We start from the raw sequence: 23,402 nt of genomic DNA, 5'->3' as shown, positions 1-23,402 counted from the left end.
GCCGGGGTCAGCTGCAGTGAGGTTGCGTTCTGCCCGGCACGTTCCTCAACCCACCATGGACGTGCATGTCCGACGCACTGTGAAAAGTCTGTAATCACGGAGGAGGGCCATGCTCACGACTTGGTAGTTTTAGTTTTCGGCTATGAGCGATTTTAACATCAGGGGGTTGGGGAGAAACTTTAATGTATTGGGGGAAAAAATTCAAAGGGTGCCCCTGGGATGGATTGTTGACTTTCTACCTTGAACATTTAATCCTGTCACGTCATGGGATCTCGTCGATCGTGTCGATCCTAAAATAGCCAACAAATTAATGTGACTTCCATTTCCCATCTTAAGCTCACTTTTTTGTTGAACGCTATTGTGTTGTCTCGTTTGCTTACATTTTGTGTTGTAGACGCTAATCTAGTACTGCGGGAAAAATGCGCTATGCTGAGCTGGCCCGCTGCCTGCTAGTGGCCAGAGTGTCCTAATTGGATGAGTCCACCACAAGTCAACGGCCTAATTAAAAAAAAAAATGTGATCAAATTCAAGTTAGTGGTCTTAGTGGTCAGATATAGTTTTTGATTAGGTCTTGAAAAAAATAATACCAAGAAAAAAGACTGAGAGACTTTTATTTTGACTGTTAACTATTTTTTCCCAGATATAGGCCGTGTCCGAATTGGTGACTTCGGCTACAGCTACGGCTAGATCAGCGCGTCTGTCAGTGTTGAAGAATAGCAGACGCGCGCGCCCTAGCCGTAGCTGTAGCATAGATATAGAATAGAATAACTAGATCGGCCGCGCGTAAATACGCAGGTTCTGGCATGGGGGCTGCCATTGCCTATCTCCCGTGTACATTTTCTGTGCGTTGCCGTCAGCACGTGACTTTTTGTCGTCAGCACGTGACATTTAGCGCGTCAAAGGCCTATCTCCCGTGTTCATTTTTGCGCGTCGCCTTTCGAACGTGAAATTTTTACCGCGTCCATGGCGAACAATTTTATTTTCTACACGGGTAATGGCGCGTATGTACGCGCGGCCGATCTAGTTATTTAATTCTATATCTATGAGCTGTAGCCGAAGTCGCCAATTCGGACACGGCCTAACTTTGAGCTTTGTCCGAGTGTGGCGCACCAATTTTTTAAGTGCGCCCTCTATTGTTCTTTATATAAAGTTTTTCTATGTAGTAAAGTTTTGAAATATTTTAAAACACGTCGTGTGCTGTAAAAAAGAAGAAGCAATCTTTAAAATTACAGAGTTGTCGACCCATACTCAATTAAAACCAAAACAACCTGTTTTCATTATCTAGCTGATAATGTTATGATGAAAGGATTATAGCGCCCCCTATGTTTTTGTTTTGTATGTATGGAACCCAAGCATACGTCAACTCAATTTATATGATTTTGATTGTTCGGGGCCAGACTACCACTTAAGCACTGCGCCACACACTGTTTACAAACATACAAGAACAAATGATTGGGTAAAAAAAAAGGCCAAATTTCCAAACAATGGAAAACATACACGAAGAAGATCATGGAAAGCAATCCAAAAAGACTCATGGGCCAGAAAGTAACGGCGAATCAACCCTTCTTCAATCTACTTACGGGAATGCAGGTAAATACGTGGTTGTGTAACTAAAACATTTTGAGTGACATTCAATTCGCTGACATGACCATGACCGAGACAAGTCGACCTCCGACCAATGTCGTTGGGTTGTGTACAGTGACCAGTCGGGACTAGCTCGAGTCGATGTAGGCCTATTTTGTGTGTTGCTATGTTGTAATAATCGTTCATAGGGATTGATCTAGGGTTATGATTATTGCAATAGTTCAATAACAATAGTTGGTTTTTCGTTTTCTGATCTTGAATGATAAATGTCTTTTTTAATGATATAATTAATATAATAAATTAATATGTTCTAATTCTAAAATTTAATTCAACTGATCGAATGAAGATCGAGTTTGTTTATGAATATGATATAAACATTGTTATGTATTGATTTTATTTTCGCTCTTCTCGTCTTCTTTATTGTATTTAAATATTTTTAGTATTTTTAAAATAATTTTATGTTTGTTGCTTAGGTTCTTGACGTAAGGGCGAGGTGCTGGTAACCTCTCACCTCTATGGTGAAGTATTTTTTAAACATGGTTTGCCCCTGGTGGTTTTGTTTAATTTAATTTAATTTTGTTTACCTTTCTTTTGATTTTTAATATTGCAGTTTCTGTATTTTGGTGTTGTTTTTCAAAATATTGTTTTCTAGTGGAAAACGCCTGAAGCCCTGGCATAAGGCGCTATATAAATACTTGTTTATTATTATTATTATTATAACTACCTACTGTGGATTCCAATTATGAATCTTGTGTGATATGTATATTAAAAACGTGATCACCTTTGAAAACGTATCGTTGACAGGTTAGTTTTAGTGTTTAAATAACTATAGTATTATGTTGGTTTTTTGTTGTTCTTCTTTTTTACATTAAAAAAAGATAAATTAATTTTTACCGTAATTTAATTTATATTTAAATTAATTATACAGTAATGACAGATGATGATTATGTGGCATGTTACTGGATGCAGTTAGACAAAGCAGTGAGACAGTTACTTTATCAACAACCAGGAGTTTCCATCAGAATATCTTATGAACAGATGTACAGGTAACTAATCAAATCAATTCAAATCAAATACCTCATTCCAGAAAAAAAGAAGTCTTGCATTATGTGAATAAGTCAATGTGGTTGACAAGAATATCATGAGTTTGTCGTGAATTTTGAGTGATTCATTAGCTCTTGATGGGAACATGTAACAGTTTTCTAGGGTAGTTAAGGTTCCCTGATTGCTGGTATCACTCTTCATTGATTGTTTTATCAAGTAAACAAACATGATGTTGATCCTTTTGTTATCAAACTTGCAGTCATTGTAGATTTGATGTCTTAATTTCCATGTAAAACTTTCCCTTAAACTTTTTTTGAAATCAGTTAATGATTCCCTTTAAGAGAAAATTTCCAAAATTTTAAGTGTACTTAACATTATGAATATTTTGTTTGTTCCACAGTTGCGTTTATAAATGTGTTTGTCAACAATATTCAGAGCGGATGTACAAGGATTTGAGGAGACTTATCACTGCTTACTTGCAGGATAAATTCATTTATCTACAGGTATTGGAACAGGTAGACAAGTGTGCTATGGGGGGGGGGGAGGGAGGGTTGTGCAGTGGAAGAATGGTTAAGAGCATGTGACTCGAGCTCTGGCTTGTTCATTGCTGAAGTCCCATCTGATGTAAACCGCTTCATATCATCAGTTTAAAGCCATTGGACCCTTTCAGTAAACACTATTGTCCAAGGCCCACACTTCGTGTATCACAACTTCTATATCAAATAACAAACCTGTGAAAATTTAGGCTCAATCGGTCATCGGAGTCTGGAGAAAATAAAGGGAAAACCCACCCGTGTATCCGCGCGTTTCGCTGTGTCATGACATGTGTTTAAAATAAATCCGTAATTCTTGCTAACGAGAATTTATATTGTTTTACTGTTTTCTCAAAAAGTAAAGCATTTCATGGAATAATATTTCAAGGGAAGTCTTTCACCACTACCTTCTGTAAACCCTGTAAGTTATTTGTAAATCTGTGAACTTTTTATTTTTTTTCTGTACCGAAAGGGTCCAATGGCTTTAATGAAAGTGTTGAAAAATAAAGTTTGACCGATGAAAAAGCTGATGGACTTGTGAAATGACAAGTCTAGCTACAGAAATTAACAGCAAACCAAGGTTTTGTAATACCAGATTATGATTGTAAAAAGTGATTTAGTAGTTACGGATTTAATAAGTTCTTCAATTCTGCATTTGTTGAAAGCACTTAAATATTTATTTGATTTGTCATTTAGATGTGCACTGGGACCGAGTTTCTGAAGCAATTCCATTCTGTGCTCAAGCAATACACCGTAGCTCTTGGAGGAATAGTACCCATATTTACATTTTTGGTAAGTTCTGTCTTTGTGAATGTTTTTAATCTATTTTTTTTATTTGGAAAAATGACTTTAGAGCGGGATTTGAACCAACGACCTCCATATTAATGTGCAGATGCTCCACCAAATGAGCTATCTAGCCTATATTGGCAGTCTCCCTTTTTTGTCAATATCTTCATTCACGGGTGTCACCCAGAAGCCATAATCATTTTTGTTTGTTGAATCTTACCAATGTTGTATGATAAGATCCAACGCACTAATATAATGTTTCTGTTTATTTGTTCTTTTTTACAGAATAGATTTTATATCACTCAGAAGCTCAGGACAGAACTAAGACCGGAATTGGAGAAATTGTTTTTACAGCACTTGAATACAACTATATATCACGCACTAGGTAAGAATTGACAGATTTGATAGCTGTTACTTAGGGAGTATCATGGTTTGTTGCATACCAAGCAATTATTAAAATACAACATTAAAATGTGGTACAAAGTCCTTTACAAGAGTTAAAAACTTAAAATATCAGTCCAAATTTACTATTATTATTATTGCTCTGGTTTATTGAAATGTATCAAAATTTGTGGCGCGAGGCCAATTGTATCTGAATTTAATTTACAAAGAGATAAAAACATGCAAAGATTCATAAAAATTTTTAAAGGATAAAGTATACACACAAAACATATACAAATTTAGTTAAAACTGGGATAGGGCTGTTTTTAAACCTTTCTGTCCGGCAAAAAGGAGTTACAAAGGTTCTTGGATCTACATGGAGGGAGCCAGTCTCTGTACCCTGATGGGTAAACAAGTTGGGTCCCAAGTTTCAAGGAGAGCTGATCTCATCTTACTTTAAGAGTTTCAATTTTGAACTTATTACAAATAAACTGGTAAGATGTATGACTCCTGAGATCAATAGAGAATTCTCACCAATATTTAACTATTCCTTGTTGAACTTTTAGTGCAGTTACATGAAGCGCAGGAAAAACCTTTCTCTGTGGATCCATCTATTGCATCAGATATAGTCCATGGACTCTTCTCCTTTAATCCAGGTAAGTCTAAAAGAATGATACCATCTACCAGGCTTTAGCAATGAACCAAAACTATCTACTAAAAACAGCAATTTCTGAGACTCGAAGGGCATTCATACAGAAACCATCAACCAGACTTTGGCAATTAACCAAAACTATGTACTAAAAACAGCAACATCTGAGATTCGCAGGGCACTCGTACAAAAACACCAAAGAACGGGCCTCTCAGCTTATCACCTGGGCACCAATACATAGGAGGAAAAATAGATGAAAACACAAGCTCACTTGTACAGATTAAGTCATGGCAGTTGCCAGGGACATCGGGGTGCGTCCAGCCGAACTTCCCATCTTAATGGGAGATAGACAAGAATTGGTGAATCTCAACATGTTTCAAACCTTGGTTGTCTAGCGACAGAGAGAAACCAGAACTTAACCAAACAAACTCCTCCAAGATTCATCTCAAGAATTTGCCTAAATTTGATTGATTTGATTCTGTTTTACCCACTGTTATACTTGATCTTGTTCTTGCTGTAGATTATGCGGACTTACACCCAGGCCTGTTTGCTAAATACATTCCAAGTATCTTGCCACCATGTCTTATAGAAAACATCCCGGACTACATCAAGGAATCACATGAGATGAGGATTCAACTTCTCTCTCATCAAGAATTTAATCGGTAGGTACTCTTCAAGATGAAACTAGTTCTTATATAGCGCATTTTACAATAGCTCCTTGGGAGTATACAGCCCCAGCTGCTGTGGCGCTAAGAAGGCTTTTTCATAAACATTATCAACCTCTACCCTCAAAAGTACCCATTTATACCTCTCGGGGAAGAGAAGCATTTATAACAAGGCATTTTGCTCTAAGACATGACTGGTATTCAAACCATATCTTTAAATTTACCCATATATCAATGCATGGAGAGCACTGTATTACTTGGTGTTGTCCGAGTCCTGCCAGAAAAAAACCCCAAGGCTACTTGGGTGGGATTCGGACCCACAAGCCATGCATTTTGCATCAGCAGATGTCTTAACCACTAGACCATTTTATAGACTCGGTAATGAGAGGTCAGTTTAAATCCTATAATAAGCAGTGTGAACTACAGCACCAACTCTACAGACACACTAGGGCAAACCTCTTCTTTTAGCGATAAGTGTAACTGGATGCATTACATAAGACACAAGACCCACGGCTTTACCTCTCATCAGAAGGACACAGTTATAATGGTCAAGTGTCAGAACTGGGACTCGAACCCACACTCTGCTCATTAGGCACACCAGAGCTCGAGTCCGGTGCTCTAAACTGCTTGGTTTAGAAGGTGCTGCGATGCAACCTTCTGCCAACTTAGATGCCATTATTACAGCTTTGACAAAACCAGTCATTGAATAGTTGAAGGTTTGAGGTAACTTATGTATTCTCATCACTGTTTTTAATTTTGAATTCTACCTTTTGTTGTTTGACTTTGTTTTAGAAATAATCAATGTCAGAGGAAAAGATGCAATGATGCAGAGACTACAATGAAGAGGTGACACTAAGAAAACATGGCGAACACACTGAATAATTACAGTCTAAATCTACGATCCTTCACACAGACTATAATGAAAAGGTGACAATAAGATAACACTGAGTAAACACTGAAGAATTATAGACTGTATCCACGGTCCTTCACACAGACTGTAATGAAGAGGTGACAATAAGATAACACTGAGTAAACACTGAAGAATTATAGACTGTATCCACGGTCCTTCACACAGACTGTAATGAAGAGGTGACACTTAGAAAACACTGAAGAAGGAATGCTCTCTAAACCACTGGTACTTCACACAGAGAGAGACTATCATACGGCGGTGAAATTGAGAAAACACCGAAGAACGCCAAAGAACCACACTATGGACCCCTGTTTTTCACCCAGAGATTACAATGACAAGGATGTCCGGCTGGCGTAGTGGTATCTATCCCCGCCTTCTACCTCTAGGACGCAGTTCGAATCAAGCCCTGAATGTGGATTGGGTTTTCAGTCAAATACCTGACTGTGTTTTTTTATGGACCTCCCACATCTAAAACTGAAACTACCTTCCTTGTCTTCTCTCTATTGGGTTCTTGGCTAGTACAGTGATAAAATTCACTTTTCTGAGAGTCCTTGGCTTCACAACCAGAATTAATTAATGAAATGAAATGAGTTTACACTAAGAAACATCTGAAGATGAACCACACTCTAATCCCAGATCTTTCACCCAGAGAGTTTGAGGAGTTTACACTAAGAAACACTGAACCTGGTCTTTCACTCAAAGACTAATATGAGGTAACACTAAGACAACACGGGAGAAGAACTGCAATCTAAACCCCTGGTCTTTCACTCAAAGGGTATAATGAGCTGGTAACACTAAAGCTAGGGTCAGGTCGACCTACAATTTTCTTGCGCCTGCAACCTCAGCAGCCCGCAGACAAAATATGCTCAGGTTAACCGAGAAATCGTGCACCTGCGAATGGTTTCCGACCATCAGGATCACGTCGTACAAGTTGAAATTGTTTTACTCTTGCGACTGTTAATTTTTTCGAGCGGCGCCTGTTTGGCAGTTACGCTCAGGTCTGTATAATTGCCGGCTGAAAAGTTCATGATGGTCTTAGCTCAGGCGCAGTGTGATCCTGTAAAGTCAGTCGCTGACTGTTTTTTTTTTTTGACGCAAGGTCGACCTGAGGCCACCTTAAGAAACACTGAAGAAGTACACTCTCCAAACCATACCCCTGATGTTTCATCCAGATCATTACGTGTAAAGAAGAGCCACAATCTTGAGCCCTGGTCTTTCAACCCAAGACTATAATGAAGTGGTAACACTAAGAACACTGAAGAAGTACACTCTCCAAACCATACCCCTGATGTTTCATCCAGATCATTGCGTGTAAAGAAGGGCTGCAATCTTGAGCCCTGGTCTTTCAACCCAAGACTTTAATGAAGTGGTAACACTAAGAACACTGAAGAACTACACTCTCCAAACCATACAGATTACACTATTTTTTTACCCAGATCATTACGTGTAAAGAAGAGCCACAATCTTGAGCCCTGGTCTTTCAACCCAAGACTATAATGAAGTGGTAACACTAAGAACACTGAAGAAGTACACTCTCCAAACCAAACCCTTGGTATTACACATGAGTATCATCCTTGCCATTTTTACTCAAATCCCTAAAAACTGGACAGCATATTTGAATAATCTTGACAGAGTTTGGACCTGTGTAGATTCTAGAGACTTGACCGACCGTCACTTCATTCAAAGTGGGGTCATAATTCGATGTATTTTTAAAGGGTTTTTAAACTAGTCATCATTTGATCATGTATTTTATACATATTTTTTTATACTTGACAGGTTGAAATTTTAAAGCACCAGATCATTTGAGATTCAGATGAACATGTCTCAAAAATGTGCCTGGGAGTTTATTTTTCTCAGAACTTGTATCAGTGTATATGGGTAAAACCAAAGTGACAATTCAACTAGGATTTAATTTCAATGTGTCGAGATAAAAGCTTACTTTTCATGTCATACGTTGACTGGAAATACTTCCCTAATTTGAGTTGGTTCTGATGGAAATTTGAAAATGGGATTGTATGCCTGGTTTAAATATTTTAAATATTGACGGGCTGAAATTAAAGAAATCTGAATTAAGGCCCTAGATTGTTACATCTGCCTCTAGCTATCGGGCAACCTTGGTAGTCTAGTTGGTAAGACACTGCTCTAGAATTGCAAGGGTCGTGGGTTCGAATCCCACCCGAGTAACATGCCTGTGATATTTTTTTCACACGACTCGGGAAAGTACTGAGTATACAGTGCTAACACACATCGGTGTATGGGTAAAAAAACCAAAATTAATATTCTTCATCCCGATGCAAATTTAACATCTCTTATATAGATTGTTACAGCACACCTGAACTTACACACAAACACATGATAAACAGTGTAATCCTAAAACGATTTTAATATTCAGGGTAAAAGTTGACTCGGTTGTACCTGCATTTTAGTCCCCTATGAACTTTGAAGGTCAGTGTGCCTTGACAATCGGTTTTTATATTAATATTTTAGAAGTTAAATGTACGGAAGTGTTAAAATTGAAGGAGAGCAAAACAGAAACTAGAGTCATTAGCTTGATTTATATTGTCATAATTATGACCTGTACCATTAGTCATAATTATGAGATTTAACTAACAAAGTATGAGATATGCTTACTGGGTATAAGTCTATGACTTGGACTACATGTAATGTCATAATTAACCTCTTTATAGATTCAAAGGGAATTCAGCCCTTGAACTGCAAGATTTGAATGTTTTATGAAAACCAGAATAATAATAATAGTACTTATGAGATGTTTAGTCATGATTATGACTTTCTTTTCTGTTGCTCAATTAAGCCTTTAATGCTTCCATAGCAAGGTATGAAATGGTTTTTAGATTAATATGACATTTTACTATTGACTAAATTAGTTTGATAATAATGGTTGTATGGATGGAAAAAATAATTGTTTTATAAAAGCACAAAAATGAACAAGTAGAGAGGGAAAGGTTTTTTATCTTAGTTTGAAAAACCAGTATGCTGTACTGAATGATAGCAGGGTTTGGTAACTTTATTGAAAAGATAGTTGACTTTATTATTTTGCAAAGTTATAACAAATATTTTGACCCTTAAAATTGAATTTCCTGGATTGCATGGTGTATTTATGCGTTTTAGCATCATAATTATGTCGCCTACTTAAAATAGTCAATGTGTTTTATTTGTAAATCATGGTTTTACTTTTTAGATAATAAGAGCCTATTATGGACAGAATAAACACTAGATAAAGAATAAACTTTATATATTTTATTTGATAAGAGAATTCCAATCATGTAAAAAGTGAGATGTTTCTGAAAGTTTTAAAGTCGGGTTGTAATAAGATGATAATAATAAAAACAAGTTGGTAAATAAAAACAAACTATATGGAGGGACAATGATATAATTGTTAAAGGCGCTGGACACTATTGGTAATTACTCAAAATAATTTTTAGCATACAAAATTACTTGGTAACAAGCAAAGAAACGGCTCCTTCTGAGGTAATGTAGTTTTCCACGAATTTGATTTCGAGACCTCACAATTAGATTTTGAGGTCACGAAATCAAGCATCTGAAAGCAAACAAGTGTGTTAGTGTCTTTTATTACTATATCGCAACTCATTGACGACCAATTGAGCTCAATTTTTTTTATATATATTATTTTATGCATATGTTGAGATACAGCAAGTGAGAAGACTGGTATTTTGACAATTACCAATAGTGTCCACTGTCTTTAAATCGAATATTGTTCAGTAATCAACAATGCACATCTCTACATCTGAGGTACATGTAGAACATGCTCTCAATTACCAATTGTATCAACTAGTGCTTAGGTGATGGTGATGGTTGGGGAGGGGGGGGGGGGGGGTATTACACCTAAATGTAATTCGATACAACTGATGCAAGGTTCCTAATCCAACGAAACATTTGACTTTGCTTATTTTTGGCCGCATGAAATATCATAACACTACACATTATTTTGTTAACTACCAAAAACAAAAGTTTTAAATTGGAGATTGTTACAGGACCTTGAGCTACCATGGGATTTGTGCAATGCAATGTTCTGGTCCTAGCTCATGGCCATAAGAACTTTACAAACTCTGATCTGAACTAAAATATACGTAAAAAGAAATTACATTTATTTCTGTGTATTTTTATAGTATTCCTCTTATCCATTAATTTGTACAACATTTACAATAAATCTTAAGATAATTGCGATAGAAATTAAATAGTATACTTCATACACTTCAAACAAAATTCCATTTCGACTTAAAACGAATGTGGCTTGACAGGGCTAGCCAATGAAAAGTTAACACTTTTCTCTCAAAAATAACAACTTATCTCAAGACACGGGTTACGACTTCATAAACGTGAATTTGGGTTCTTGTATAGAGGCACTGGTCATTACTCAAAATACCTGATAGCATAACAAGCTGGAAAAGTTTCCGTATGGCGCCACCACTTTTTCATTCGATATGAAATAATATAGTATCTAATTTACCTCAATGAGGTGAACAAGTGGTGGCGCCATACGGACACTAATTGGTAATTGTCAAAGACTAGCCTTCACAGTTGGTGTATCTCAACATGTGCATAAAATAACAAACCTGTGAAAATTTGAGCTCAATCGGTCATCAAAGTTGCGAGATAATAATGAAAGAAGAAAACACCATTGTCACATGAAGTTGTGTACGTTTAGATGGTTGATTTCGAGACCTCAAGTTCTAAATCTGAGGTCTTGAAATCAAATTCATGGAAAATTACTTCTTTCTCGAAAACTATGGCATTTCAGAGGGAGCCGTTTCTCACAATGTTTTATACCATCAACCTCTCCCCATTACTCGTCACCAAGAAAAGTTTTATGCTAATAATTATTTTGAGTAATTACCAATAGTGTCCACTGCCTTTAATGCCCTTAGCCTTTAATTAGGCATCTGAAAGCACACAAGTTTGTGCAACCAAATTAAAGGTGAGTTTTTCTTCCATTTGTCCCTTACAACTTTGATGACCAACTGAGTGCAAACTTTCACTGATTTTGTTACTGTATCCATATGTTGGGATGCGAGAATACTGGTCTTCAACACCAAAGGTTTCCGTGCATTTTACCTCGTGACCACATAATAGACTTATATATAGGACGGTTCCGACGGTTCTTCTTCCACACAGTTTTGTGATAGTTTGGGGATCCAAGCATCAGATGCGAAAGTGCTAGTTTTGTAAGCTTTTGAAGAAACAAAATACACCAATGGAAGCAGTAGTAAACTTGCTTAACGAGTGAAATGATTAGGTTTCTTACCGTAACGAAGACTTCATGGTGTAAGCACATAGAGCAATGCAAATCCAGAGCCGACATCAAGCTCAGTTTTTATCCTTGCTCTACTGTTTTATGGAATGGCAAGTTCGATAAGTGAGGCTGCACAAAAGACGCCAATTTAAACCTTAATGTTTCCGCATTGGAGCGTCGTATGAAATCAAGACGAGCACCAACAGAGAGTCCTAATTGGTGCCCCCTTCCTTTTGTGTCTTAAGTCTTCTGGGAATCTCAGGAATTCCTTACAATATTTTGGGGCGGGGGGGGGGGGGAGGGTCAACTTCTGTCAAAGAGGGAAAAAAAATCACAAATGAATGGTATTTACCCCGCATCCCGGACCAACAAGTGAAAATGTCTAGTTAAGTCACTGGTCTTTACTGTCCATACAAAATAAAAATGTGGCTCTTACTGAAGAAGTCATGCAGTATTATAATGACTTTTTTTCTTACAAAAACACACAAAAGAGCTAACACTAATTTCTTAAAAAGCCACTTAGGGTATAAATATAAGAATTACTTATGATGTTTATGATTGTACAGTGATTAAAACAAGCTGACTATATATTTACATGATAACTCACACTACAGTAAAAAATATATATAAATCACGTGTTCAAACCTTATAAAATATATACATGTTCTTATTTTTACACTGCTATGGTTTGGTCAAGAAAGTTACTTTCTTATACTATATACAGCGCCCTCAAGTTTGAACTATTCCTAAACGAAATAAAAACGAAATGCAAGAGTCTTGGAAACAAGTCTAAAAAGATGAAACCTTCGGTCTTGCAAACTTCATAAAAATGCATTTAAATGTGGGTGCGCAGGAGATCACCACACGTGTGGTGATCTCCTGCGCGTATTACAGCATAAGAGAATAATTATTGTAAACAGATAAACAATGCGAACTATGTTTTAACAGCGGCGTAAGAGGAACACGAAGGAGTCCATCGAGAACAAACACTAACCATTCTTAAATCTTTCCTTGCAGATGCCATTGTCATTTGGACTAAAACCATCAAGCAAGGACTGTATAAACTATCAAACTGAAATTAAACTAAAATACCAAGTCTTATAACGTGTTAGGCCTACTCACCAAACTTGGAAAAAAATATTTTAAGAGGGGAATGCGCACCACTTGCCAGTCAACCACAGCGTCCCTTTCCGAACGTTCAATTGTTTGGTGTCGGAACGTCCAAAGATTTAGGGAAAGTTATATCTAGCTGTGTGGTGTTGGGTTGGGGTTAGGGTTAGGGTTAGGACTAGGGTTAGGGTTAGGGTATGAACGTCCAAAGATTTAGGGAAAATTATATCTAGCTGTGTGGTGTTGGGTTGGGGTTAGGGTTAGGGTTAGGGTCAGGGCTAGGGCTAGGGCCGGGTATGAACGTCTGAAGATTTAGGGAAAGTTATCTCTAGCTGTGTGGTGTTGGGTTGGGGTTACGTTTGGTTAGGACTAGGGTTAGGGTTAGGGTTAGGGTATGAACGTCTGAAGATTTAGGGAAAGTTATCTTTAGTTGCTGTGTTGGGGTCCTCAGCCAAGAGTACATCTGCCGCGTTGCTGTTGATATCCTCTGCAGGGATTCGAACCTTCATCTCTAGGTTTGTTGTTGTTTGTTGATGAAGACGATGATGTTTACTTCCTTCACTACCCGAAGAGCTACTGTTACGTTTAGAGGAAGTTTGGGATGACATGGGAGTAGTACCTGTTACCATAGTAACTGGTCCCCATTCTGAATAACGTCTGCTAAGAACTCGCTTTATCTGAAAAGACAAGACAATCGGGAACGTTACTCGTCTAGAAAAAAGGTACATTTTGGCAAGCGTGATTTGTTTTTGGGAATGTGCCAACCCTTTACTTTATAAAGTCGGTAACTATGTTTCCTAAACAGCATTCGCAGATGATGTTAGAGGCACTGGATATTGTTCGTAAGTTAGCATAACACTAAATTAGCATAACACTAAATTAGCATAACACTAAATTAGCATAACACTAAATTAGCATAACACTTACTTAGTAACGAACAGCTGATAGATGTTGGTACATTGTGAGAAACAACTTAGTTTTTGAGAAAGAGGTAAATGAATCTGAGAGAAACTTCAGGACTCGCCTTTCTCAGGCATCTGAATGTATACACGAATTAATTGTGAAACAAAAAGAATATTTTTCACTCATTATTTTCTTGCGACTTCGATGAGCAATCGAGTTAAACTTTTCATCCACAGGTTTGTTATTTTTATGCATATGTTGGGATACACCAAGTGCGAATACTGGCTATTGACAATTACCAGACATGTCCAGTGCCTTTAAGAATAACATTAGTTTTCTTGATTGAGTCCAGATTACTACAAGCCTACCTGATCACGTACCTCTCCATTGCAGAATACATAGAGCGTGCTGACAGCTAAACCTTGTACAGATGAGATAGTAGTTGCAATAAAATTGACGATCTTGACAAAAAGACAAGGTTGTCCAATAAAAGCAACGATGATTGGCAATGAGTAGTAGGTGCCTAGAAGAACCAGCAGTACAAATGTAGACTTTGCTGTCCTCCTGAGCAAAGATATCAAATCCAGCAAAATTGTTTAATAACTTCAAAACATCCCATGGATTTTCTTTTGAAAAGGGATATTATCTTTACGTTCAGCAAATGTTGAGCACACATCTGACGGGATCTGACGGGATCCTGTATATGCCTTGTAAATTGTAAATATCATTGAACATTGTAAATATCATCAAAACATTTCTTGCAATTTTACACAATCTCTGTCCTTACATGTTTACTTACCTGTGTGATCTACTCTCTAATCTATTGCTGTGGTTTGCTCGAAGTTTTAAACTAATATTCCGAATCACAACAACCAGAACAACTCCGTTGACCTTTAAAATGAAATAAAATGTTATTGTCACGATAAGGTATTTCATCTCGGTCATTTTACAATCTTGCATTTACATATGCGATTGTATACATTTGTTTAAAAGTAAAATTCGACTAAAATGTTGGGGTTTAATGTTTCTTTTAAAGGGAAGGTGTAATAAAGGTCATCATCTGATAACCATAGGATACTGATCGAAATGTTAATAGGCGTGCTCATTTAATAGCCCACACTACACGGTTTTACGGAAAATTAAAATCTGTATTGCTACCTGAATAATCCTTACCAGTAAAATCACAAATACGGGAGCAACCAGACAGCCAATGCCGCTCCCATTTGTTTTGGATACTTGCAGTTGAACTCTGAAATGAAACTTGAAGTTTTGAAATACTGACCTCTTAAATTGTCAAAACAGTCATCACACTCTCAAACATGCATACACTTATTGTTACAGTTAATACAAAACATTGGTTGAGGTTGTTTTTTCTCATTGCGTCTTCAAGTGTTTGTTACAGAAAGCTTTGCAGATAATTACTAGTTTAGTGCAGGGCCTACATAATATTTTATTCGTGTAAATATACAATGTGTACTTACACACAACTGCCAGCCGAGGTGACTTCTTCAATAACGATCCAAATGATTACCAGTAATGCCGGGGTACCTGTTAATCAACAACCAAGATCTATGTCACATATCAGTTCTAAAAATTATTAAGACTATATGCAAATCGTAAAAGATCATTATCATAACATTTGATCTCTGTCTACTCACCCCATCCAATAAGACACCATTTGATGAAATCTTTACCCTCTTGCCTGTCGAAGAAGCTCTTCACAACGATGAAAAACAGTATCAATCCCTCTACAAGCATCCAGAAAAAGTTTGCCAAGACGGTGTATGCCAAGAGAACATTCAGAAGATTCCGGACATGCTAAAAGTTAACCAGAAACAATCGTCCATCAAGAATTAAGCTCATATTAACACGTTTCTGGTCAAAAATGCAGCCCGTGTGTGACCTATTCACGACTATAGTTAGCCTATCAGTGTTAAGAAGACAATTTTAAGCAATAATACATGTTTTGGGGAATAAAAATGTCAACATTTACAAGTTGACACAAATTGGTTACAAATTGATACCTTTTGTCTCTGACCTAGATGTTTAAAGGCAGTGGACACTATTGGTAATTGTCAAAGACTAGCCTTCACAGTTGGTGTGTCTCAACATATGCATAAAATAACAAACCTGTGAAAATTTGAGCTCAATCGGTCGTCGAAGTTGCGAGATATTAATGAAAGAAAAAACACCCTTGTCACACGAAATTGTGTGCGTTTAGATGCTTGATTTCGAGACCTCAAATTCTAAACTTGAGGTCTCGAAATCAAATTTGTGGAAAATTATTTATTTCTCGAAAACTACGTTACTTCAGAGGGAGACGTTTCTCACAATGTTTTATACCATCAACCTCTCCCCATTACTCGTTACCAAGTGAGGTTTTATGCTGATAATTATTTTGAGTAACTACCAATAGTGTCCACTGCCTTTAAGATTATACTTACAACATTGGTGACGTAACATGTTGGCAATACAGTGACGTCAATCAGAAAGACCACGTGGTACATTGTAAACGATGCTATGAGGTTCCAATGTATATGATAAGGGCTGTGTTTCAGATTTCTCCTGCACAGAGAGAAAGTTGTGAATATTGAATTTGAGGCTTTATACCAAAAAGGGCGATATCAATCCTAAAAACCGACTGGAATTGAGACTACTGACCTTGTTATGACGTATATAATATTAGCCACGATACAAGCAACCAGAGATATCGAGAAGCCAATGTACACAATAACTCTCAATGTCTGTGGAAAGATTTATAAATAATGTTTGCTGTTAAAAATAAAATTAGTGTAGATTAAATTTAATTAAAGGCAGTGGACACTATTGGTAATTACTCAAAATAATTTTTATCATTAAACCTTTCTTGATTACGAGTAATGGGGAGAGGTTGATAATATAAAACATTGTGTGAAACAGCTCCCTCTGAAGTGACATAGTTTTCGAGAAAGAAGTAATTTTCCACAAGTTTGATTTCGAGACCTAAAGTTTAGAATTTGAGGTCGCGAAATCAAGCATCTGAAAGCACACAACTTCGTGTGGCCATGGTGCGACAAAGGTGTTTTTTCTTTCATTAATATCTCGCAACTTTGATGACCAACTGAGCTCAAATTTTTACAGGTTTGTTATTTTATGTATATGTTGAGATACACCAACTGTGAAGACTAGTCTTTGACAATTACCAATAGTGTCCACTGTCTTTAAACCTTTCTTGGTAACGAGTAATGGGGAGAGGTTGATAGTATAAAACATTGTGAGAAACGGCTCCCTCTGAAGTAATGCAGTTTTCGAGAAAAAGTAATTTTCCACGAATTTGATTTCGAAACCTCAGATTTAGAATTTGAGGCCTCGGAATCAAGCATATGAAAGCACACTACTTCGTGTGACAAGGGTGTTTTTTCTTCCATTATTATCTCGAACCTTCGACGACAAATTGAGCTCAAATTTTCACAGCATATTATGTTGAGATACACCAAGTGAGAAGACTGGTCTTTGACAATTACCAACAGTGTCCAGTGTTTTTAAATTAAAATCTCTTACTGGAAACAGAGAGTATTAAACTGAGACTGATAAACACCGAGAACGCCGGGTACGCATTAAATCTTAAAACGCATTAAATATACTTTAGAGTTGATAACGTCCGTACAGTGTCCCTTGTGTAATAATTAAGACACTCCGGCCATAAAGGGCGCCACCTTAAGGGAACATTGAGCATAATGAAAATACCCTTTACCTGACCAAGAATGTCTTCCTCTGACGTCACATAAACTGCATCACCGTCCTGATGGCACGCCCAGGGTTCTGTAATTAAGGAAACAAAGATGTAATCAAAGACCAGGCTCATGATGAATGGACAATTTCACCTCCATAACAAGCCTGAGCATTTTCTGGCAGGCATTATTCTCCACTGGTTCCAGCGATTTTGGGAACGAGAATGATGCAACCATTGAGTTATAAGGCTGCGAAAGTAGCCTGACTCGAGGAGTTTTTGGTACAAATAACTCGTTCACATTATGTTCTGTGTCCCTGCAGGGCCACCGTACCTATTAGAATTGACAATACTGGTGTGTATAACTTGTCACATCAGTGAATCCTGGTTATGTGTCTCTTTTTTTTGGTGGCGTCATAGATACGTGCACGTTATACTATAAATCAATTATGCAAATGAACCTTTCAATATTTGCATACACTTCCTGGTATTGGAAACCTGGTCTACGGTATAGAGAGTGCTACAGAACCATAGACCAAGCCACTTCAATGGCAAACCCTCCCCACCCCCTCTTAATAAGTCGTCAATGAATGAACTTACTCCTTGCTTCACACACACCACACTCCTCGTCTACTGCTGAGCCATTCAGATCTTCATAGTCACTTGAGCCTGCTACGAAAATGCACATATACAGGGGAAACAAACCTTATAAGTAGTTTTGAATGAAAAGCACACGTACCATCAGCATTTAATATAAGCAGGTTTGTTTAAACACGCAGACATTGTTTTAAAAGTCTAGGGTAGATTTTAAGTTTACAATAATTCAAACCAACTTTGTGACTTATTCTTCAACCTTAAAAATGTTCTTAATGCCGGTGTCAGATGCAATTGTGTCCGCCATGCATTACTGTCCGCTCCGGACACTTTAGCATATGCAATCGTGTCAGGGGCTATGCAAAAACAGTTGGCGGACATACATGACTGTAAATGTATACGCGCGCGTAAGCGAGCGTGCATGCACTGACCATAGATATAGAATTATAATAACTAGATCAGCCGCGCGTACATATGCGCCATTGCCTGTGTAGAAAAAGGTTTTGTTCGCCATGGACGCGGTAAAAATTTGAACACGGGAAAATGAACACGGGAGAAAGGCTTTTGACGCGCTAAATGTCACGTGCTGACGGCAAAAAGTCACGTGCTGACGGCAAAGCACAGAAAATGTACACGGGAGATAGGCCATGGCGGCCCCCATGCCAGAACCCGCGTATGTACGCGCGGCCGATCTAGTTATTCTATTCTATATCTATGGCACTGACCCTAAGTATTATGCAGCATGAATATTCACGTATTTTATGATTGCAGCGAATACCCAACGGCCGAATATTTCCAATGTCATTCATGACATGCACTTATCTTGTAAAAACATGGCGAACGTGTTCCGTCGACCAAGGGCGTTTAATTTACTGCGAGGACGGTTTTGCACGGGGGCACAAACAACTGCATATGCAAATGTGTCCGGGCGGACACGATTGCATATGCAAATTCGTCCGGCGAACATTATTGCATACGCAATAATGTCCTCCGGATAGTATCGCATAGAGGACATAATTGCATACGACACCGGTACAAAACGCATTTAAAACAGACAATGAACCACTTGATAACTAAAAAAATTTTTAAAAAGGCAATTAACTCACTTGCATTGTACTCCACAATTAGCTCTATGGTTGTAACGTCATCGATGACGTCACCCGCATACGTTTGGCAAAGTACATGGTTCTGAAGAGCCGTTGCGAACAAAACCCAAACAGACAATTTCTACAAAGCAAAAAACATAAGTTATAAGAAATATAGAAATAGAGTGAACGTTAAGTCCTGAAGTATGTATACAACATAAACAACCTATGAACTGTTTCGACTCATTGCCAAATAAATATGTATCCGAAAACCACATGATTTTTTATATCTGGTTTGCAGCAACACTGTTTATCTATTTGCCAGGTAAAGATTGTTCCTTAATATTAATAATAAGACATTAATAACAATCTTATAACAATAATAAGACATTTTGTAAAGCGCCTATAAGCTCATTTTTAGAGAACTGTTTTGCTATTGTATTCTACTACCGCAAACAAGATTTTCGATTTTTTGTCGGGAGACTTCTCGGTTCTGAAAAGAACTGTCCTGCTTATCAACTGCTACCTGGGCGGAAGGTTGAAAATCGGCCGGGACTGCTAAAATAAATCTATTGATACCTCACCATGCAATGCCTCAAATCCCATAGCCACCTGTAAATACAGTAATAAATTACTCATAAAAGTACTGGGCCATAGTAAGTAGGCCTAGTTATTTTTTATTAGTGTCACGGTAATCGAGAGGGGAGGGAAGGGTTTTCCCCTACCTTGAAGAAAATCCGTTCAACAGTTCCTTTTATTTATGATTCTCCATCAAAACACTACAATGGCAAATTCAGTGAACAATTTCATTGATTTGTTACGACATGTTAAACACATGAGCAAAAGGCTTTTTAGTAATGTAGCTTGGGAAATTTCAGACCCAGTTTTAAAAACCAGATCACGTTTTGAATTGATTTTGAAAGCCACCATTGCTGGTGCATACAGAATCGATGAAGAGGGTGTTGGGATGTTGTGATGGACTCATCGGAAATCCATGGTTATACACAATCATGATCATAACCTTTTGATTGTAATGGATTTTTACATCTCTGTAAAGCAGCAGTCCTTGAATTCCTAGAATGAATTAATGTCGAGCATCTGCCACAGTCCAATGTCATAACTCTTGTTTTAATACTCAGCTTTGTTGAGCTATATAGCTTTTAGATCATAATCCACTAGTTTTCTCCTGGTGGGTAGTTATTCATGGTGTACCGGTATACTAGATCTGAGCTCGGACCCTTAAAAGTCAAGCTATAGACTTCGGCAAAATTTGCAAAAACAATACAGCGTTCTACGCCTACTCTTTGAATTATTTTAAACATACTTCGCTATAGGAGATTACGTTATGTGTGATTTATAGCCAATAAGTTTCCCTTGTGGTGTATAGGTCATTGAGGCATTACAAATCTAAATCTAAATGCATTTTCCTTATTCGTAACAATGAAACACTCGCCGCTATTGGAGAGAAACAACAAAAAAGGTCGGCAAAATACCGCAGGGGATAACGTTTATGTATTTGTTAAGTCCAAAAAGTTTTTGATTGTTATTGTGTAGACAATAAACTGCCAAAATGCCTCGGTCAGAGTACGGCATTCGTATACATTGAATTTGATAGCATGTTACTATTAGTGCTTTTTAATGGTCGTTCTGCTTCCGTATATTAAAGAATTGACCCGACTTCCGGGTCACGTGGGGCCTAACCCAAACCTGGGTCAGCTTTGGACCCGGAAATGGGTCAACCTGAAACGGAGTCAAAGGTAAAAGCCAATGTTTAAGCAGTTTCCGTGTCGGTCTTTAGAATGTAGGCTACAGTGTGAAGGAGGCACAGAGTGCACCATTCTGTTTTTGAGATGGCTAAGTGGATGTGTGGACATCACAATATCATTCTTTTAGCTACAGCCTATAACTGAATGGCTATAGTGTGGAACCTGAGTTTGTGTTTAGTTTGTTTGGCATCTTGCCACTTTACGCTACACTGTATCGGGACTATGGCAACCTACATGAATCCACAGTTTTCCAAAACACTTAATGATTCCGTAACCCATACATTCGAAATGGTTTGCTTTTTGAAGTAAAATTAAATTAAACTTTGTTTGTGTAATTTAACTACACCACTGAGATGGTGTTTTCACACCATTTTCAGATATAATCAATTGATGCCATCGTTTTTTTTTTTTGTGGTGGTAAAATAAGTATTGCATATATACAGCATAGGATTTTAGTTGAATTTATACCATTATACTATTTTTTGTTTGTTTGTTTTGACTGTATGCAGCATTGATTCGATACCGATACTTCGATACTAATAAGGCATGTTTTCGAACCTCGTATGCTCCTTGTAATTTTACATAGACCATAATGACGTGTTTTGTTCAAGAGTCAATGCATGGCAACAAGTTCACACGAAACGCCAACTTCCTCGTATAGAGACCCGTATGTATATACCATTTACGACAAATAATCATAGCAAACGAATTTTTCAATAGATAGAGATTTCATTTAATTTCAAGAAAAGTAGGATTTGAAACTTTGCATGGTGGAAATAAGATATAGAAGAGTTTGCGGTAACTCCATGTAATGACTATCTCTAAATGAGTTGGGGTGGTTCTGAAACCACACCAACTCATTTAGAGATAGTTATTACATGGTGTTATCGCAAACTCTTCTATATAATTTCAATCACGTAATTCGATGCAGCCACAAGCGACCTTTAATATATATATATATTTTAATAACTCTAATCTTTGATGTGACAGGGCTCCTTCGACGTGATGTCAGTCCGGCCTTATAAAGCCGTTCCCGATCACACTTCCAATTATTGCAATCGTGATGGGGCTGGCGATCCAATCGGATAGGGCACTGACTGTGTATACGGATGCTAATAGAACGAAGTAAATTTAATGAGATATCAGTATTTTGCTCATGATGATGTAATACACGCAGAATCTTGTGTGCCGATTGTTTACTTATCCTAGAAAATTACAAACACATAAGAATAGGACAAAGTGGCTACTTCGACCAACTTATACTTCCCGATCATATGTAAGCTTGATTATAGTAATACACATTTATAACATATACAGGTGAAATTCAAGCACTTTTGACGCTTAATCAACAGTTTTTGGAAACATAATTATTGGGAAATTTGTTGATTAACTATTTGAAATAGTTTAAAATGCTAACTTACCATGATGAATATCAGCCAACAATGATATCAGTTAGCACCGGTAGATATACAAGCTGCACATCCAGTGCCAGGGAGAGATTTGAATGGTTGTGCGTCTCTTCAAAACGCCCCTATATATAAGCTCCTATATCAACGTGTGTGTCAAGGAACATGCAACGCAACGAATGGTAATCCCTCGTTCAATCAGCGCCTGTGTTGCTCAAACTCCTACTTCCAAATACTATCTTACAATGAATCAATCGCTCTACTACACTCAAAATAACTTCATGAAGAAACCGAGATATTCACAATCTGCTGGTGCTGATGAGCTAAGGATAGCTAGCTGGACTGTACGAGATCAAACCTATGATAACAAGCTCACCATCCGAAACCGTGACTATTATTAATGACTTGTAGTCCGTCGGAACCAACGCAGAAGTGCATGATATTTTAAATACAATACAGTTCGAATTCCCGTCATAAGGAAGTTCCAAATAATGTACATACTATAGGTAGATTTGGTTATGTTTGTATGGTTTTATGCACGACTGAACTGCACTTTGACGATGTGTGTACGACGTAAATCTTTTCAGGTTGATTGTAAAGAAAATTCACCTGAATTCGATGTGTGGGGGCAGTTCAAGGGAAAATAAACCATTCTCGATGTTTCCATTATGGGTGACTTTAAAGATACAGGGTATGTGATGGAGTTCCAATTGGGTTAATTTTAATTTAAATATTAAATTAACTTCTTTAACGTATTGAAATGTGTCTGTAAAAATAGGTAACAGGGTATGATTGGTATAATATTGATGCACAACCGTGTGTCACTATTGCCCGTCGTTGAATCATTTAATTGAAATCTAAAATACTTGTTTTTGTCCTAACTATTTTTAACGAAAAGACCTTTAATCCAAAATATGCGGTTCATAATGAAGATTTCGTCTACTCTCCGAGGAAGTAAAACCACTAATAATTGTTGTACGTTATTAAATCAAGGGTGGGTTAGAG

General features: G+C 37.4%; 3 protein-coding genes across 6 annotated transcripts in view; 1 reads left to right on the top strand and 2 right to left on the bottom strand.

Annotated features, from left to right (window-relative positions):
* Positions 1-11,914, bottom strand: part of LOC139941223 (putative aminopeptidase W07G4.4) — a 55,101-nt gene extending 43,187 nt beyond the window's left edge. Inside the window, exon 1 of the mRNA XM_071937684.1 lies at positions 11,837-11,914. The gene's annotated coding sequence lies outside the window, so the exon portion shown is untranslated. The remainder of the gene's footprint in view (positions 1-11,836) is intronic.
* LOC139941226 (CDK2-associated and cullin domain-containing protein 1-like) lies at positions 1,399-11,843 on the top strand. 2 transcript variants are annotated; one of them, XM_071937691.1, is made up of 8 exons: positions 1,399-1,590; positions 2,513-2,630; positions 3,029-3,143; positions 3,858-3,953; positions 4,233-4,332; positions 4,895-4,984; positions 5,498-5,639; positions 6,435-11,843. In XM_071937691.1, exons 1-8 carry the CDS (start codon positions 1,485-1,487, stop codon positions 6,490-6,492), a joined length of 825 nt encoding a protein of 274 aa, XP_071793792.1. In that variant the 5' UTR covers positions 1,399-1,484; the 3' UTR covers positions 6,493-11,843. The 2 variants fall into 2 exon arrangements, with proteins under 2 accessions (XP_071793792.1, XP_071793793.1); XM_071937692.1 differs by having other exon boundaries at positions 1,400-1,590; positions 3,029-3,131; positions 6,435-10,386.
* On the bottom strand, positions 7,098-22,860 carry LOC139941224 (vasoactive intestinal polypeptide receptor-like). Of its 3 annotated transcripts, none has more exons than XM_071937687.1 (12): positions 22,413-22,860; positions 19,247-19,367; positions 18,147-18,218; positions 17,571-17,638; positions 16,499-16,581; positions 16,282-16,402; positions 15,496-15,655; positions 15,319-15,385; positions 15,011-15,086; positions 14,637-14,728; positions 14,206-14,401; positions 7,098-13,611 (listed from the first exon to the last, which is right to left on the bottom strand). In XM_071937687.1, the coding sequence occupies exons 1-12, from the start codon at positions 22,413-22,415 to the stop codon at positions 13,345-13,347; spliced, it is 1,326 nt and encodes a 441-aa protein (XP_071793788.1). In that variant the 5' UTR covers positions 22,416-22,860; the 3' UTR covers positions 7,098-13,344. The 3 variants fall into 3 exon arrangements, with proteins under 3 accessions (XP_071793788.1, XP_071793790.1, XP_071793789.1); XM_071937689.1 differs by having other exon boundaries at positions 14,218-14,401; XM_071937688.1 differs by having other exon boundaries at positions 18,147-18,215.
* Positions 22,861-23,402: the final 542 nt, after the last annotated feature.

Source organism: Asterias amurensis, chromosome 8, assembly GCF_032118995.1.
Source record: "Asterias amurensis chromosome 8, ASM3211899v1".
Classification (NCBI taxonomy): domain Eukaryota; kingdom Metazoa; phylum Echinodermata; class Asteroidea; order Forcipulatida; family Asteriidae; genus Asterias; species Asterias amurensis.
The sequence above is the reverse complement of the archived record's forward strand: the minus strand, read 5'-3'. Positions and strand labels throughout refer to the sequence as shown.